Genomic DNA, 16,549 nt, shown 5'->3' on the forward strand with positions numbered 1-16,549 from the left:
TTTTAAATACTAACAGGTTGCTCTCAAGGGAGTGGTATTTTACATTATGCTCATGGAGACAATCAGCAAACTCACCTATTAAAGCAAGGTAAGAATGAAGCATTTGTGCATACTGTTCTTTTCACCATCCTATCTTAAACATAATTTTTTTTTAAATATGTAGGAAGAAGCCCCATGAGCACTGGTCTCAGCAGTGGGAAACGTCCTAGTGAGGAAGAGGACACGCAGAGTATCGGTTCTAAGGTCCAGCGACAGAGCACTAATTAGGTAAATACTTTAGACCTTTATTTCTTGCTTTAGTGTAGTGTGTAATCAATATAAATTAAGACAATTTCCAAAATGGAGCTTATCACATTTTTCAAACTAGAGAAACTGAGACTTAAATTTTTCCGTGATTATTATAAAATTAGTTAATTCTTAGACAAGAGAAGTGCATCTCTACTGGAAAAATTGCAGCACTTAGTTTTAGGATCATCTTAATTGATATTTAAATTTGAAAAAGTAATGATGTTGTGCTCAAGTTTTTTCTCAGAAAAAGACATCTTTTTATTCCTTACTATATGACCTTGAGTCTGAAACAATTAAAGTGACTTTTTACTTTAGTGGTATTATTAATCCCCACTTTTCCCTAAATCTTTTCCTCTTAAATGTTTATAACTTTCTTTTATCTGTTGTGATACTTCTGAAATCTAAATTCTTTCCAGTTCTGGAATAGTTTGATTTTTTAAATATTGGTCCTTTTTAGAGGTATCAAAAGGCCATGGCTATATTCAGTTGAATTGGATGTGGGATACTATTTTTTGATTTAAGTTTATTTGAAAAGTATCTATAATAGTACATTTATTTACCAGGTTTTAAAAACATATTCAGTTATTTTAAACTGTTGGCATTTTTTAAATTACTGCTAACTATATTTATCATGGTGACCATTGACTAACATACAGAATTGTTGAATCAATATGATGTACACCAGAAACTTAATATAAGATTGTCTGTCAGTTATACTTCAGTAATAATATATATATGAACAGCAATAATAAAAAGTAAAATAAAAAATATAACAAGTTTTTAAAAATTGCTGTAGTTTTTAGCACCAGCCCTAATTTGTACATTTCTTGAAGATCAGTAAACACTCATCAAATTTTTATCATTTAATTCCTTGCAATCAAACTTTACCCCGTTTTTTTTTCCCCCCTTAAATCACAGAAAACATTCAGGAGGAATACTGTTGCAGCTGAAATTGGTGGGGAGTTCACTACTTTTTTCAGTTAAATTATTTTAAAATGTTCTTCATTGATGGAAAGCGGTTACATTTTGAAATGCATTGTTTCTAATGACATTTCTGTAGTTTTAAACTTTTTAATGAACTTCATGTAGGACAAATGGTAATTTGTATATAAAGAACTTGGTAAAAATTTTGCTTAATGTAAATATAAATAGTCACAATTAATATAGACCCATCAATATATTTTTGATAATTTTTCATGTATGGTAAAAGTTAAAGTGGCAAACTGATATTCTGATATACAAACTGAAGTTTTGAGAGTCAATGTGGGAAAATAGGAGGTTTTTAGACTTTCTTAAAAGACTTTGTTAAAATTTTAGGACAAAATTTTCTTGACATCATTGTTTGATCTAACTTTACACTCTTTGATAATGTTTTAGAAAATGTGCTCAACCAAAATTGGTAGTTATAACCTCTGTTAACACAGACAATATATGTTTTAAATCTTCATGTATGCCTGTTTTGACCCAAATCTGTGGAAGTATCATGTGTTAAGTTCTCCTTGTCTCCTTTTGTTCATTTACAGCTAAGTGACCTTGTTATTAAAGTATATGCATATATGGAATCTTGTGTACTTGGTGGTGGTTGTTTTTTCTTTTCTTTTTAAGTTTTTGTTTTAGGTAAGGGCAGAGCATTGTTATATGAGATGTAATTACAAATCAGAGACAGTCTGTAAACCACATGTAACCAACCGTTCTGATAAGGATCAGGTTCCATTTATTTTAGTAATACAGTATTTTTCACAATTATTCCAAATAAGATTACCAACTTCCAAATGCTTTATACTTTTTATAATACCTATCTATCTGCAAGAAGATATAAAACCAAAGTGGTTATTTCAGATAATGGGGCTTATAACTATGAGTTAGTCACTATAATTAATAATGTGGGCTCTGGAGTCAGAGTCAGAGTGGCTCTGCCACTCATTTGAGATCTTGGGCAAGTTATTAACCTTATAGGGATAAGAGTAGTATTTGCTTCATACTACATATGAAATACTCATAACAGTGCCTGACATGTGGCAGTTATTCGATAAATGTTAGCTACAAGGCTTCTGTGCTTTATAGATCCCTGGATCATGCAGTGCATAGTCTGCCTAACTGTATGCTACAGCTGTGGTTAGCTGTTGTCATTCTCATTACTATTATTATCCCATTCCTGTCTCTTGTAGGCTAGTTTTTTCCTTTTGAAATTATAACCAGTGTTATTTTTTTTTTCTTTTCCCCAGTCTTTAGTTGTGATAGATGTTCAGGGTGATAATTGTATTTAAAAGTAACTTAAGAATAATTTGAGTCTAAAATCCAAAAACAGTAACATATTTTTATATGATACACATTTAAAAAGGCATCCTGAATAATGAATTAACACTGAGTGATAAGTTCCATTACTTAGAAAAGAAAAAATATGCGTTACTTATCTTCTTTTGCCACTGTTAATAAGGAGTGATATCTTAATTGTTTTTCATGATGCTTGTATTTACCAGTCAGTCTACTCTTTGGACCTGATTGTACTGTACAGCATTGAGAAATTCATAGACCTGGGACCATCCTCATCCAGGGAAATAGAAGATTCAGGGTTTTTTTGTGTTGTTTTGTTTTGTTTTGTTTTGTTTTTTAGCAGGCTTCATGCCCAGTGTGCAGCTGAATATGGGGCTTGAACTTACGGGCCTGAGATCAAGACCTGAGCAGAAATCAAGAGTCAAAAAAACCCCTAACAGACTAAGCCACCCAGGTACCCCTAAAAGATTCAGTTTTAGGGGCGTCTGGGTGGCTCAATGGGTTAAGCCTCTGCCTTCAGCTCAGGTCATGATCTCGGGGTCCTGGGATCAGGCCCTGCATTGCATCAGGCTCTCTGCTCAGCAGGGAGCCTGCTTCCCCCGCCACCCCCCCCCCCCCCCCGGCCTGCCTCTTTGCCTACTTGTGATGTCTCTCTCTGTCAAATAAATAAAATCTTAAGAAAAAAAAAAGATTCAGTTTTAATGTGAATAAATATTTTAGTAAAAGAACATTGTTTCAGCATAGACACTGATATTTTACTTTGAAATGTGGGGGGATTTTGACTTTTAGGGAGCTTTTTGGGAAGCTTTTTCACTTTGGTCTAAATTGTAATGGAAAAGAATCACTGAAAGGGAAAGACCAGTATCACCGTATTCCAGTTGAGCGGATGTTTGAATACAGTGTTTTCCCCCAACCAAAGGGTTAGTATTCTGAAAGTGCTGCTGGTGGTTGAGGGATTTAAGATTTTATATTCTTTCAGGAAGTATATCTTGAAATCATATAAACAAAACCTGTTCTGTTCTGGCAACTTGGAAAAATTAAGTTGAGGAAAGCAAACTTTTCAAAGAACCTATGTGAAGTTTTTATGTTTTTACATTCACTGGAAATAAATTAGTAAAATTGGGATATAAGAGACTGATAACAGTATGTTTTTAAGGCCTCTCATAAGTACTAGAAACTTCAGGATCTTCTCACAGTTTCAAACATGTTTGTAATTTTCTTATAGGTAATATCCATAATACTGGCTTCTTTTCTCCATTTCTCCATCCAAGGGTTTTTTTTTCCTGATTGCATGGTCCTAGAAATTCACTAAATATTGGAATGGAAAAAACTAGGTCACATTTATTAACACAGTTGGCATAGCTGAATCGGTCAGTTTCAAGTTTTGATTACAATGTACAGGATCATATGTTTTACTATTTCTTACACAATTATGCGGAGCCCAGGTTCAAGCTAAGCTGCCAGCACCTTAGTGTACATGTCTGCTCCCTTCCTCCTAACCAGTGATTGCAGCATGCAGTTCTAAAGTGCTTGAGTTTACATTCCTCAACTGCCTTCTCTTCTCATATCCTACTCTAATTCCTTTTTCCTAAATGCAGTGAAACATTTTGATTAATCCAGGCCCCAGATCCTTGTATTGCAGGAAAAAGTGTTCAGTAAAGCCATGAATAATAGGATTTTTATGTAAAGATAACTCAGAAGGAGAAAGGTTACTGACTAGCATCCCAGACCTCATATACATTAGCTACCCATTTAATTCTAGAATATCCTGGAGATCAAAGTTGATCTTGAAATAAAGAGCAAGGATTCTTGCTGCTACTCCATGTAATTAAAATGCAAATGTCAAGCCATCTCAAAAAGCCTGTTGAGCACAGACTGACTATTAAGGCTAGACTCCAATTAACATTTCCTGGATTCCTATTATGTGCCAAATATTGTTTAGAGGGAAAAAAATCTGTAAATTTCCACAAGGGGTTCACAAAGAGGGGGCAGTCTGGAAGAATTACAATGGTGTGTGTTCTAGCTGTGTTAGAACCGTACACAGTGTGTGCTATGAAACATACGAAGGGAGAGATCTCCAGCCTGGGAAAATCGTAGCTTTCCTGACTCCCAGCTCTACCCAGGAATATAGGACAACTAGGCAGGGTGGGGGCACCTAACTTTGGACTCTAACTTTAACTCTAGTTGGGATTAATCATGTTATCCGTTGTTAATGTCTTTGTCCTTCACTGTCCTACATGTAAACTCCGTCAAGACAGGGAATGTACTTTCTTCCCCCTTGCCTTGTCCACTGCTGTCTTCTCATTGCTGTTTCACATGCTTGGAACTTAATAGGCATACCATAAATATTTGTTGACTGATAGATAAATGTAAGAATAAATGGGATAGACATTGAGACTGGCTTTAAGGAGAAAGCAGTTTATGAGGTTGGCATCAGAGATAATAATTAGAATGTAAACCACTGGGCAGTTTATCAGAAAAGGCAAGTATTTAGATGGAAGGGGCAGGGGGAGGTTTTTAAAGACATAACACAGTTGCTGACTACTGGGGGCGGGTGGAAGAGGCAGCAAGAAGGCTAGATATGTTCCCAAAGGTTTATTGTATTGGAACTACATTTTTTTTTTTTTTTCTTTTGTAAATTAGTTCTTTACCCATCGAATTATTTTGGGAGCTCTGAATGGCTATAGCTTAAAGATACAGCGGCTTCTGAGTTACTTTTACATTTTTTTCTTATGAGCTAGTGACGTTCCCCAAGGGAAAAACGACCGGAACTCCCAAGTTTTCTAAACGCTGGTAAGGAAAGGGTGTGGAAATGCCAGGCGCGTAATTGCGGTACCTGGCTCCGTTGCCAGGCAAGCTGATTCCCACGCAGGCCGGCCTCCGTCGTGCAGCCCCGCCTCCGTCGCGCAGCCCCGCCTAACGTGAGGGGCGCGCAGCCTGCGTCCCGCACCTTGATTGGCTGCGTTGGGGCTGCGTCTGCGGGCTCAAGGTTCTCCTGTGCCCTGATTGGCTGCGGGTAGAAAGGCTGGGGGCTGGGACCACACTACCGAGGGGAATTCGCGGCCCTGTTGGGACACTAGTCTCGGGACCCTGACCCCTGTTCCCAGGCCTCGGGAAGACGGCCGGCCACGGGAAACCTCGGCGGGGGGAGGGAGGAAGGACGGAACCAGGGACCCGGGACTCACTGCGTCTTGCACGGAGCGGACAGGTGAGTCGCACCCCTTTCTCCGATCTCCCCCTCCCCCGGGGTGGGCCTCACCAGCAACACAGCGGCCGACCGGCAGGGGTTGGGGGCCGCGCACCGAGATACGGGACTCCCTGCCAGCTCGCTCAGCCTGCCAGGCCCGGGGCGGATGCCCAGGCGTCTTAAGTCGGAGGTTCTGGAAAAAAGCAGGCACCACAGGATGGATGTGTGGCTTTCGATCATTCCCCGAGATTTTCTTCCTTTAGGCCCTCATTTCTACTTGTTTATACACATTGGGCTTAATTTGAAACTGGCAGCAGATCGTGCATGTTATAAAAGTAGAACTTTATTGAACTGTTACCGGTGTTGTAGAGCGTAGTGTGTTAAGTATGGATATTGTGCATATTCTTGAAGTGAACTTAACACTTCAAGAATGCTTAAGAAACATGAGTATGTGGGAATAGACCACGTTGTGATTTTACAGACATTTGCCAAGTGTATTGCTGTGTAGGGCAAAGGGTAAGCGCTGTACTCTGAAGCCAAGTTGTTGGGTTTGAATCCAAGGTCTGCTGTCCTTTGTTACCTGAGTGGACCTTGGGGAGGTTACTTTACCTGCATCTGTTTCCTCAACTTTAAAGTGGGTCATTGTGGTGACTTTTCTGTGTACTCTGTAAGTGGTTTATGATACTAACTCAATTTAGTCTGAACAGGTACCCAGGATGTAGTGTCCCCATTTTCCTGACACTCCAGCTGAGGCACCGGGAAGCGGTGTGACTTTCCCAAGTCCCAACATAACCAGTGACCAGGAATTAAGCCCATGCAGACCACAGTTTTACACGCTACCTTAGGTTGCCTCATGAATTGGATTTGTTCATTCAGTTCCAGTTGACAAATACTGATTTTGTTCCTCTGTGGACCAACTTCTTTGCTGGGTACAGGGGACAGAGAAGAACAGGACTCAGACCCTGCCCTCCCAGCGCTTGCAGTCTAGTACAGGTTGTTTATAGCTGGGCTGCAGGGTGCCCGTGAATCCTGGTAAAATCTTTTGCAAAATGCTGTGAGTACAGGTCTTTTCTTTTTTGTTTTTGTTTTTTTTTTTTTTGAAAAGAGAATCTGGGGCTCTCACCAGGTTCTCTAGTGGGTCTGTGACCCAAAGTTATGAAGAAACATTTTAGCAGAAGAGCTGGAATCTGACATAATGCCTGACAACACAGCATGAGCTTTTAAAAAAAAGAAAGAAAAACCATTGGTTGAATGGATGAAGAACTTTACAGGAGTTGAAGTGCTACAGTAGGGTTAAGAGGACGGTGCTGTGGAAGAACACACGCAAAGGTCCTCCTTGTCCAGCAGTGCCCGGGAAGTGAACGTAGGAAAGCAATTCATTGGAAGGTGGTGGTGACAAATCTCTGTCCCCCCGGAGCGTGAGACAGAAACAACACATGAACAGATGCAGCTATGATAGGTGGCAAAGAGAAGCAGTCCATGGTGCCATGAGAGCCTATAATGGGACAAGCGGCTTCATCTATTCAAGACGGTCAGGGAAGTTTCCCTGAGAGAGTGGCACTCAGTCCTAGGAGTTAGACAGGGGCACTCTGGGCATGGGGAACTGCCCTCAGCCTTCAAAGACCCTGTGGTAGGAACAGGCAGAGCACCAGGGACTGAAAAGAACTGGTGTGGCTGGTGGGGTTGGGGGAGATTGGAGGGGAGGGGCACAGATTTGGGTGGTGACAGAGCCCAGACAGAGGCCTTTTAGACCATGGTGTAAGGCATTTTGATTTTGTTTTATGTCTTTGCCCTAAAGTGCCATTGAAAAGTTTATTGCAGGGAGGTGACAAGATCACATTTTGAGAAAAAGTTGGAAAGAAGCCCAAGTGATTAACTGAAGCCCGGATGAGGACAGGATCCCTGAGGAAAAACTGTAAGGTAAGAGGAGGAGAGAGTCTAGAGTCAAGCCTTGAAGATGAGCCTGCAAAGAAGGCAGATAAAAGGAAGTGAGAGTGTAGCAAGGTGGGGAGGGGAAGAGAACTGAGAATGGGAAGTCTTGGAAATCCGGTGAGAGTATTTCCTGGAGAAAGTGGTCAACTATGCTGAAAGCTTACAGAGGTCAAAAGAGGAAGGAACAGAGCTCATTGGCTCTAATCACTTGGAAATTATCTTTATTGGGATCTATATAAGTAGGAGGAGAGGAATTGGAGAGAAAGAACCATCTGCAAGAATTAACTGAGGATGGGGCGCCTGGGTGGCTCAGTCGGTTAAGCGTCTGCCTTTGGCACAGGTCATGGTTTCGGGGTCCTGGGATCAGGCCCCTCATCAGTTCCCTGCCCAGTGGGGAGCCTGCTCCCCCCTCTCCCTCTGCCTGTTGCTCTCCCTACTTGTGCTCTCTCTGTTGAATAAATAAAATCTTAAAAAAAAAAAAAAAAGAATTAACTGAAGGTAAGAGAAAATAGGGTTTTAGTTGGGGTGGCAGTGAGAAGAGCCATTGAGCTGAAGGATGGGAGCCCCAGAGAGGAGGATACAGCTAAGGAATGAGTATATGAGAAAGAGGGGCTCTGGAGGTTTTCAGGCCAGAGAGGTTGGGATCAGTACAGAAGCAGAGATTACCCTGGATGCTGAAGGGTGTAATTATAGGAAAGGGGAGACAGCAGAAGGTTTACGTTTGGTGTGATGAGTTGCTCTCCTTTCTTTGTACAGAGCAGAGGCGGGAGCATTGAATGAGAGTGGAGTAGGGGTCAGGGGAAGCTGGAGGTCCAAGCTGAGGCACTCTGACATCATTGCGTGGGGGTATGCAAGAGTACACTGACCCAGAGATTGTTTTAGAATGGTCTGGCAGAGGGAACCAAGTTTGCAGCAAAGAAATGAGCCTCCTTGGCCATTCAGGGAATTGCAAAATATTCAGAGAGTGAGGATAGAGGCTGGATAGAATCAAAAACTACATTTAATGTAGAGTAAAGGAGGCCTCACAGATCATGGGGAAGGAAAGGATTGTTCAAAAACAGTGCTTGGAGATAGCTAAACTAATGATAATCTGTAGACTTTCAGCTCACAGTAGAAATTTCAAGTGAATTAAAGGAGCTAACTTTTTAAAATCAAAAATATAGAAGGACATACGGATGAATTTTTATCTGATCATGTGGTGCATAAAAGCAGTAAGAATCAAGAAAAGGGAAACTTCTATGATCCCTGACCACTTAAAATTAACCACTTTGTTCTGATACATGCTATACTACGTAAGAACCTTGAAGACGCTATGCCGAGTGAAAAAAGCCAAATATAACAGGACAAATACTATATGACCACTTACATTAAGTACCAAGAACAGGCAGATTCCTAGAGACAAAAAGTAGAAGTTAACCAAGGGCTGAGAGGAGGAAGGAATGGGGAATTATTGTTTAATGGGAACAGAATTTCTGTTTGGGGTGATGAAAAATTTCTGGAAATAGTAGTAGATGTTGTACGACATTGTGAATATACTTATTGCCACTGAATTGTATATACTTAAAATGGTTAAAATGGTAAAAATTTTTATCTTACCACAGTAAAAAATGTAACCACTTTGGTAATGCTGGAATTTTTATACCATCAACAACTGAAAGTGAATTAGAGAAAATCCAGAAACATATTTTTTTAATATATGAAGAGTTTATGTAAGTCCATTCTTAAAAAAACAGAAAATTGCAGTTTAAAAAGGCAGGAGTAGGGCGCCTGGGTGGCTCAGTGGTTTAAGCCGCTGCCTTCGGCTCAGGTCATGATCTCAGGATCCTGGGATCAAGTCCCACATCGGCTCTCTGCTCAGCAGGGAGCCTGCTTCCCTTTCACTCTCTCTGCCTGCCTCTCTGCCTACTTACGATCTCTCTCTGTCAAATTAAAAAAAAAAAAAAAAAAAATTAAAAAAAAAAAAAGGCAGGAGTAGTTAATACACAAAAGAAAATAAAGTTGGCCAAAATAAGTCATCAAGTTCAGCCTCATTAGTAGAAGAAAATGAATTTAGTATTGTTTTCATTTTTCACATATAAAAATTCAGACTGATGATGGGGCACCTAGGTGGCTTAGTTGTTAAGTGGCTGCCTTTGGGTCAGGTCATGATCCCAGGGTCCTGGGATTGAGTTCTGCATCAGGCTCCCTACTCAGCAGAGAGCCTGCTTCTCTCTCTCCCTCTCCCTACTTGTGCTTTCTCTCTGTCTCTCTGTCAAATAAATAAATAAAGTCCTTAAAAAAAATTAAAACTGATGAATTGGTCATAGTGCCTGTGAAAAGATTAACAGATATTTTTTCTGGAACAGTAAATTAACAACCTAGCTTTTCAAATGTTCCCTTATCTTCTTTTCAGTAATTCTCCTAGGGATTCATCCTAAAAAACAATGAAATGTAGACAGATAGGCAGCAGATAACTAGTATTACAAACAGCCCAAATACTCAGTGCTGGGAAAGAATTACAGAATTACGGTGTATCAGTCCCCACTATCATGTACACATTTTAAATGTTTATAGAGTGTTTTTGATGCTAAGTTTAGGTACTTAGAGTGCATATAATAAATCAATTATATATATAATTTGTGTTGTTTTTAGAAGACACATTTGTGCTCTTCAGTTTCACTGTTAACTGTGTTTGCTCATCAGAGACTAAAAAAGAGCAAGACAGCTTTAATTGTGAGACAACTCGCTGAGCACATAATATTTCACCCTGGAGTGAGCAGAAAGGGTGAGACGGGCTGCTTTACCCAGTCTGTCATTTTGTATAGCGTAACCCCTACACTAGGCCACATAACTTTATCTGGTATTTAACCAAACACCAGGATCTGTTCCAGTGCTGAGGAGCCCCTTGCTGTGCTGGCCTCACTGGAAGACATCATGTCAGTCTTTAGTATGGTACCTGCTGAAGACATTTTCAAGAAAAATGCTGAGTCATTACAATTTCAAATTGTAGGCTGAGCTTAAGACCTAGTTCTCATATACAAGGTAGCCTTGCTTTATGTATTTAAAAATGGTAACAAAAGGGACAAGAATCAGAAAAAAACAGACATGTATGTCAGATATGAACAGTTGTGAAGGACTTTTCCACTTCCTTGTTCTTTTTTTTTCCACTCCAGTAATATTTTTTCCTTTATTAATTTTTTTAATTAACATGTAATATAAGCCCCAGGGGTACAGTCTGTGAATCATCCATCAGGCTTACACACTCACCATAGCACATACACCCCCAATGTCCATAACCCAACCACCCTTTCCATCCCCCCCTGCAACCCTCAGTTTGTGAGATTGAGAGTCTCTTATGGTTTGTCTCCCTCCTGATCCCATCTTGTTTCATTTTTTCCTTTCCTAACCCCCAAACCCCCCACTTTGCCTCTCAAATTCCTCATATCAGGGAGATCATATAAGTGTCTTTCTCCGATTGACTTATTTCACTCAGCATAATACCTTCTAGTTCCATCCACGTTGTTGCAAATGGCAAGATTTCATTTCTTTGATGGCTGCCACATATACCACATCTTCTTTATCCAGTCATCTGTTGATGGACATCTAGGTTCTTTCCATAGTTTGGCTATTGTGGACATAAACATATGGGTGCGTGTGCCCTTTCGGATCACATTTGTATCTTTAGGTTAAATACCCAACAGTGTGGTTGCTGGGTCATAGGGTAGCTCTATTTTCAACTTTTTGAGGAAACTCCATGCTGTTTTCCAGAGTGACTGCACCAGTTTGCATTCACACCAGGAGTGTAGGAGGGTTCCCCTTTCTCCACATCTTCGCCAGCATCTGTCATTTCCTGACTTGTTAACTTTAGCCATTCTGGCTGGTGTGAGGATCTATCTCATTGTGGTTTTGATTTGTATTTCCATGATGCTGAGTGATGTGGAGTACTCTTTCATGTGTCTGTTGACCATCTGGATGTCTTCTTTGCAGAAATGCCTATTCATATCTTCTGCCCATTTCTTGATTGGATTATTCTTTGGGTGTTGAGTTTGATAAGTTCTTTATAGATTTTGGATACTAGCCCTTTATCTGATACTTAGTTTGCAAATGTCTTCTCCCATTCTCTCAGTTGTCTTTTGGTTTTGTTAACTGTTTCCTTTGCTGTGCAAAAGCTTTTGATCTTGATGAAGTCCCAGTAGTTCATTTTTGCCCTTGCTTCCCTTGCCTTTGGCAATGTTCCTAGGAAGAAGTTGCTGCGACTTAGGTTGAAAGGTTGCTGCCTGTGCTCTCCTCAAGGATTTTGATGGATTCCTCTTTCACATTGAGGTCTTTCATCCATTTGGATTCTATTTTTGTGTGTGATATAAGGAAATGGTCCAGTTTCATTTTCCTGCATGTGGCTATCCAATCTTCCCAACACCATCTGTTGAAGAGACTTTTTCCCATTGGACATTCTTTCCTGCTTTGTCAAAGATTAGTTGACCATAGAGTTGAGGGTCTATTTCTGGGCTCTCTATTCTGTTCTATTGATCCATGTGTTTGTTTTTGTGCCAGTACCGTACTGTCTTGATGATGACAGCTTTGTAATAGAGCTTGAAGTCCGGAATTGTGATGCCACCAACTCTTTCTTTTTCAACATTCCTCTGGCTATTCGAGGTCTTTTCTGCTTCCATATAAATTTTAGGATTATTTGTTCCATTTCTTTGAAAAAAATGGATGGGATTTTGATAGGGATTGCATTAAATGTGTAGATTGCTTTAGGTAGCATAGACATTTTCACAATACTTATTCTTCTAATCCATGAGTATGGAACATTTTTCCATTTCTTTGTGTCTTCCTCAGTTTCTTTCATGGGTACTTTATAGTTTTCTGAGTACAGATTCTTTGTCTCTTTGTTTAGGTTTATTCCTAGGTATCTTATGGTTTTGGATGCAATTGTAAATGGGATTTACTCCTTAATTTCTCTTTCTTCTGTCTTGCTGTTGGTGTATAGAAATGCAACTGATCTCTGTGCATTGAATTTATATCCTGACACTTTACTGAATTCCTTTACAAGTTCTAGCAGATTCGGCGTGGAGTCTTTTGGGTTTTCCACATAAAGTATCATATCATCTGCAGACAGTGATAGTTTGACTCCACTCCCTTATTCTTTTCAGAATTTGGCAAATTTGCTTTAGTGAAAATGTATTGCTTTTATAAAGTTATTTGGGACAACCAAAGCATTTAAAATACAGTTTTCACAATTCTTACATATTTTTTATAAATGTACTTCTGTCTAAAATGCAATTTTTGTCATGTTAGTCATATTCGTACAAGAATGTTAGCCCCAGGTATTTCCTAGTAATGGCTACTGTTTATTGAGTGCTACTATGTACCAGGCTCTATGCAAAGTATTGGACTCACAGTATTCCTGTGAAAATTCATGCACTCTCTTTTCTTTTTAAGGATGGTACTGTTAGTAGTCATCCTTATTGAACATTTACTGTGAGGTACTCTTCTGATCACTACTTGTTCACTTAATTAATCTGAGGCTAAATAACTTTCCCAAGATAACCCCATAAATTAGAACCAGGACTGAGCATGGACATTTTGGCCATAGAGCCCACAGTTCTTCCAGCGTGTGGTACAGTTGTGAGGCCCAAGATTGTGAGCTCCAGATTAGATCTATATGTACCCAATTCATTATGTAGTATCTCCTGCTTCCAGTCAAAATCCATGGTCCTCTTAGAAATTTTAAGATAGCTTAATATTTATATTTTGGCTATCAGGAGTCATCTAAAGGAAAGGGGTATTAGGAATTATATGAAAAATACTCTCGGTGAACCACCAGAAGTAAAATAGACACTATGCCTACAATTATTTGGGACACTATGGGGACTAACAATGAGCTATTATTACAAATGGTAAAACAAACTGAGAACATTGTTAGTTGTTATTTTTCCTTTGAGAATAGTGATTTACTTGCATTAGTTAGAATAGGCTTGGAAGTGAAAAGTCCTTGGTATATGGTATATATGGTGTGTGTGTATATATATATATATATATATATGTGTGTGTGTGTGTGTATATATATATATATATATATATATATATATGGCAATGGCATTATTAAGGGCAGAGATTAGATTATGGTTTTTCAACTTTCCTTCAAACCTACAAATAATAAGGGAATGCTGTTGACTAGCTAAACTGTTCATGCTTTTGTGGCAGGGATGCAACACTTAACACTCCCAGCAACTATAAGTTAGAACAGGGCACCTGGGTGGCTCAGTTGTTAAGTGGTGGCCTTTGGCTCAGGTCATGATCTCAGGGTCCTGGGATTGTCTCTCTCATTGGCTCCCTGCTCTCCCTCTTCCTCTGGCCCTTCCCCCCCCCCACTTTGTGCACGCTCTCTCTCAAGTAAATAAATATGACCTTTAAAAGTTAAAACAACAAACTAGGCATGTTTACATTACCAGAGATAACAAAAATAGTGCCAAAGTCCATAAGGCATTACCCACAGTATAGCCATTGCTTGGGACCTAAAGCTGTCAAGTGGGGACAGCTGGTTAGACTGTTGTAAAAGTATGGTCCCCATTCCACTTAATTTGATTGCCCATTGCTCCGCTGGGCCAGTCATGCAGCATTCCTCGCTTTGGCTAAGACTTGGTTTAATTTTGGATTTATAAAAAGGATTTTTACATAATTCTCATAAAACAAGTTTATACTTACTAACTCCTTTTAAATAAAACAGATTGACTTTGGATAATAATTCCTCAGCAGAAATATTTCCTCTAAAATATAAAATTAGAGATGACTCCCCTCCCCAATAAGTATTTGCTTCAGCTAAACATAAACTTGAAAATTTTAAATGTTAAAAAAAAAAAGAAGGAAAACCTTGTGTGTGTGTGTGTTTGTAGAAGTAAAACATGTCTCTTAAAGAAAACCATAACAGTTGTAGGAAAGGGAGTTCATGTCAGAATAACATTTGAGGTCTTTGAATCTTTGAACTCTTAAAATGTAAAATGGAAATTACTTCACAAGGTTGTGGCAAAGCTCACATAGACAGTGTGTTTATAATGTATAAGACATCTAAGTTGTGAAGAGGTATATTAGTTACTTTATAAATTATTTAACAGGAATATTTAATATTCCACAGAAAGTTTGAGACTAACTTTGGCCAAATTCAGTTTTCCTGTCTAATTTAAATCCACGTTATTTCTGTGCTTACTGCTTAGAACCCACATTTGTGTTTGCATTCTTAAAGTCAACACCCCTTGTGTTAAAACCTATGTTTTCTTTGTTACAGGTACAATGAGTACATTCTGAGTCCCAGGACGGTGGGACTTAGCCAAGGGACTGCAGACATGTTGTGGAAGCTGCTGCTAAGATCCCAGCCCTGCAGGCTGTGTTCTTTCAGAAAGATGCCATCGGCTTCAAAATCCAGACCCTCTTTAGCAGGCTTTCTCTATACAACTGATCATCAATCAAACCAAGAAAATAAAAGAACAGTGGAAAAGCTCTATAAATTTTCAGTGGACGTCAGGAAAATTCGCAGATTAAAAGGATGGGTACTTTTTGAGAAGGAAACCTACGTTGAAGAAATTGCAGACATTTTACAACAACTAGGTGCCGATGAAGCTGCTATAGCCAGTATTTTGGAACGCTGCCCAGAAGCAATTGTCTGCAGTCCAGCCGCTTTTACCACCCAGAGAGAACTCTGGCAGTTGGTTTGCAAAAACAAGCAAGAGTTAGTCAAGTTAATAGAACAGTTTCCAGAATCTTTCTTTACCGTTAAAGACCAGGAAACCCAGAAGCTGAACATTCAGTTCTTTCAAGAGTTGGGACTCAAAAATGTGGTCATTAGCAGATTTTTGACAACTGCATCTAATATTTTTCATAATCCTATTGAGAAAAATAAGCAAATGATAAGTATTCTCCAGGAGAGTTATCTAAATTTAGGTGGCTCTGAGGCCAACATGAAAGTTTGGTTACTCAAATTGTTAAGCCAGAATCCATTTATTTTGCTAAATTCTTCAGCAGCTATCAAGGAAGCATTAGAATTTCTCCAGGAGCAAGGTTTTACAAACTCTGAAATTCTCCAGCTTCTATCTAAGCTCAAAGGATTTCTTTTTCAACTTTGCCCAGGAAGTATACAGAACAGCATGTCCTTCTCTAAAAATACTTTTAAATGCACAGATCATGACCTGAAGCAATTAGTTTTGAAATGTCCTGCCATTTTATATTATTCTGTTCCAGTGTTGGAAGAGAGAATTCAGGGATTACTGGAAGAAGGCATTTCCATAGCTCAGATAAAAGAGACACCAATGGTACTTGAATTAACACCACAGATAGTACAGTACAGGATAAGGAAACTGAATTCTCTAGGCTATAGGATAAAGGATGGACATCTAGGAAATCTAAATGGAACAAAAAAAGAGTTTGAGGCTAACTTTGGCAAAATTCAGGCCAAGAAAGGAAGACCATTATTTAACCCTGTGGCACCATTAAATGTTGAAGAGTAACTTGCCGACTGCTGTTGCTTTCTAGCATTGCAGAGTGAAGCTAAGCAGCAAAGACTTAAGTGATTCAGGCAGTTTATGGGCACTAGTAATTTGAAGAAACTACTTAGCTTCTGAGTTGTGTCTAAGTTACCTTTAAGTATATAATCTCTGACATATTTTCTGTATTTTAAACTATAAGCTGCATTTATTTTAAATAAAGTTGGTAATTTTACTTTGAACTATTTGGAAAAACTCCTGTATTAGTAAATGGCACATTAGAGTGATAACTTTATGAGTGAATCATTTCTAAGAAATTGTCAAGTGTACTCCCTTAATTCGAAGTATGGATATGTTTTTATTTTATTTATATAGCACATTTCATCTGGAACACAGACCCAGTCTTCTTCCT

At 39.1% G+C, this 16,549-nt stretch overlaps 2 protein-coding genes across 5 annotated transcripts in view; both read left to right on the forward strand.

The window, feature by feature from the left end:
- The window catches only part of CRY1 (cryptochrome circadian regulator 1), a 95,770-nt gene extending 93,920 nt beyond the window's left edge, over positions 1–1,850 (forward strand). The window contains exons 11-13 of one of the 2 annotated variants that reach the window (XM_046013502.1): positions 17–88; positions 164–267; positions 1,207–1,850. In XM_046013502.1, coding sequence (XP_045869458.1) covers positions 17–88; positions 164–267 — 176 coding nt within the window. In that variant the 3' untranslated portion in view covers positions 1,207–1,850. The remainder of the gene's footprint in view (positions 1–16; positions 89–163; positions 268–1,206) is intronic. The other variant, XM_046013503.1, reaches the window with a different exon arrangement.
- A 3,342-nt stretch (positions 1,851–5,192) lies between these two features.
- Positions 5,193–16,427, forward strand: MTERF2 (mitochondrial transcription termination factor 2). 3 transcript variants are annotated; one of them, XM_046013109.1, is made up of 3 exons: positions 5,195–5,770; positions 7,548–7,669; positions 14,946–16,427. In XM_046013109.1, exon 3 carries the CDS (start codon positions 15,004–15,006, stop codon positions 16,159–16,161), a length of 1,158 nt encoding a protein of 385 aa, XP_045869065.1. In that variant the 5' UTR covers positions 5,195–5,770; positions 7,548–7,669; positions 14,946–15,003; the 3' UTR covers positions 16,162–16,427. The 3 variants fall into 3 exon arrangements, with proteins under 3 accessions (XP_045869068.1, XP_045869065.1, XP_045869067.1); XM_046013111.1 differs by having other exon boundaries at positions 7,571–7,669; XM_046013112.1 differs by lacking the exon at positions 7,548–7,669 and having other exon boundaries at positions 5,193–5,770.
- The last annotated feature ends 122 nt before the right edge of the window (positions 16,428–16,549 follow it).

Source organism: Meles meles, chromosome 7 (genome assembly GCF_922984935.1).
Source record: "Meles meles chromosome 7, mMelMel3.1 paternal haplotype, whole genome shotgun sequence".
Taxonomy (NCBI): Eukaryota; Metazoa; Chordata; class Mammalia; order Carnivora; family Mustelidae; genus Meles; species Meles meles.

Bases quoted from the DNA above. Each gene is read 5' to 3' on its own strand.
- MTERF2 (XM_046013112.1), top strand. From the start codon at position 15,004: ATGTTGTGGAAGCTGCTGCTAAGATCCCAGCCCTGCAGGCTGTGTTCT.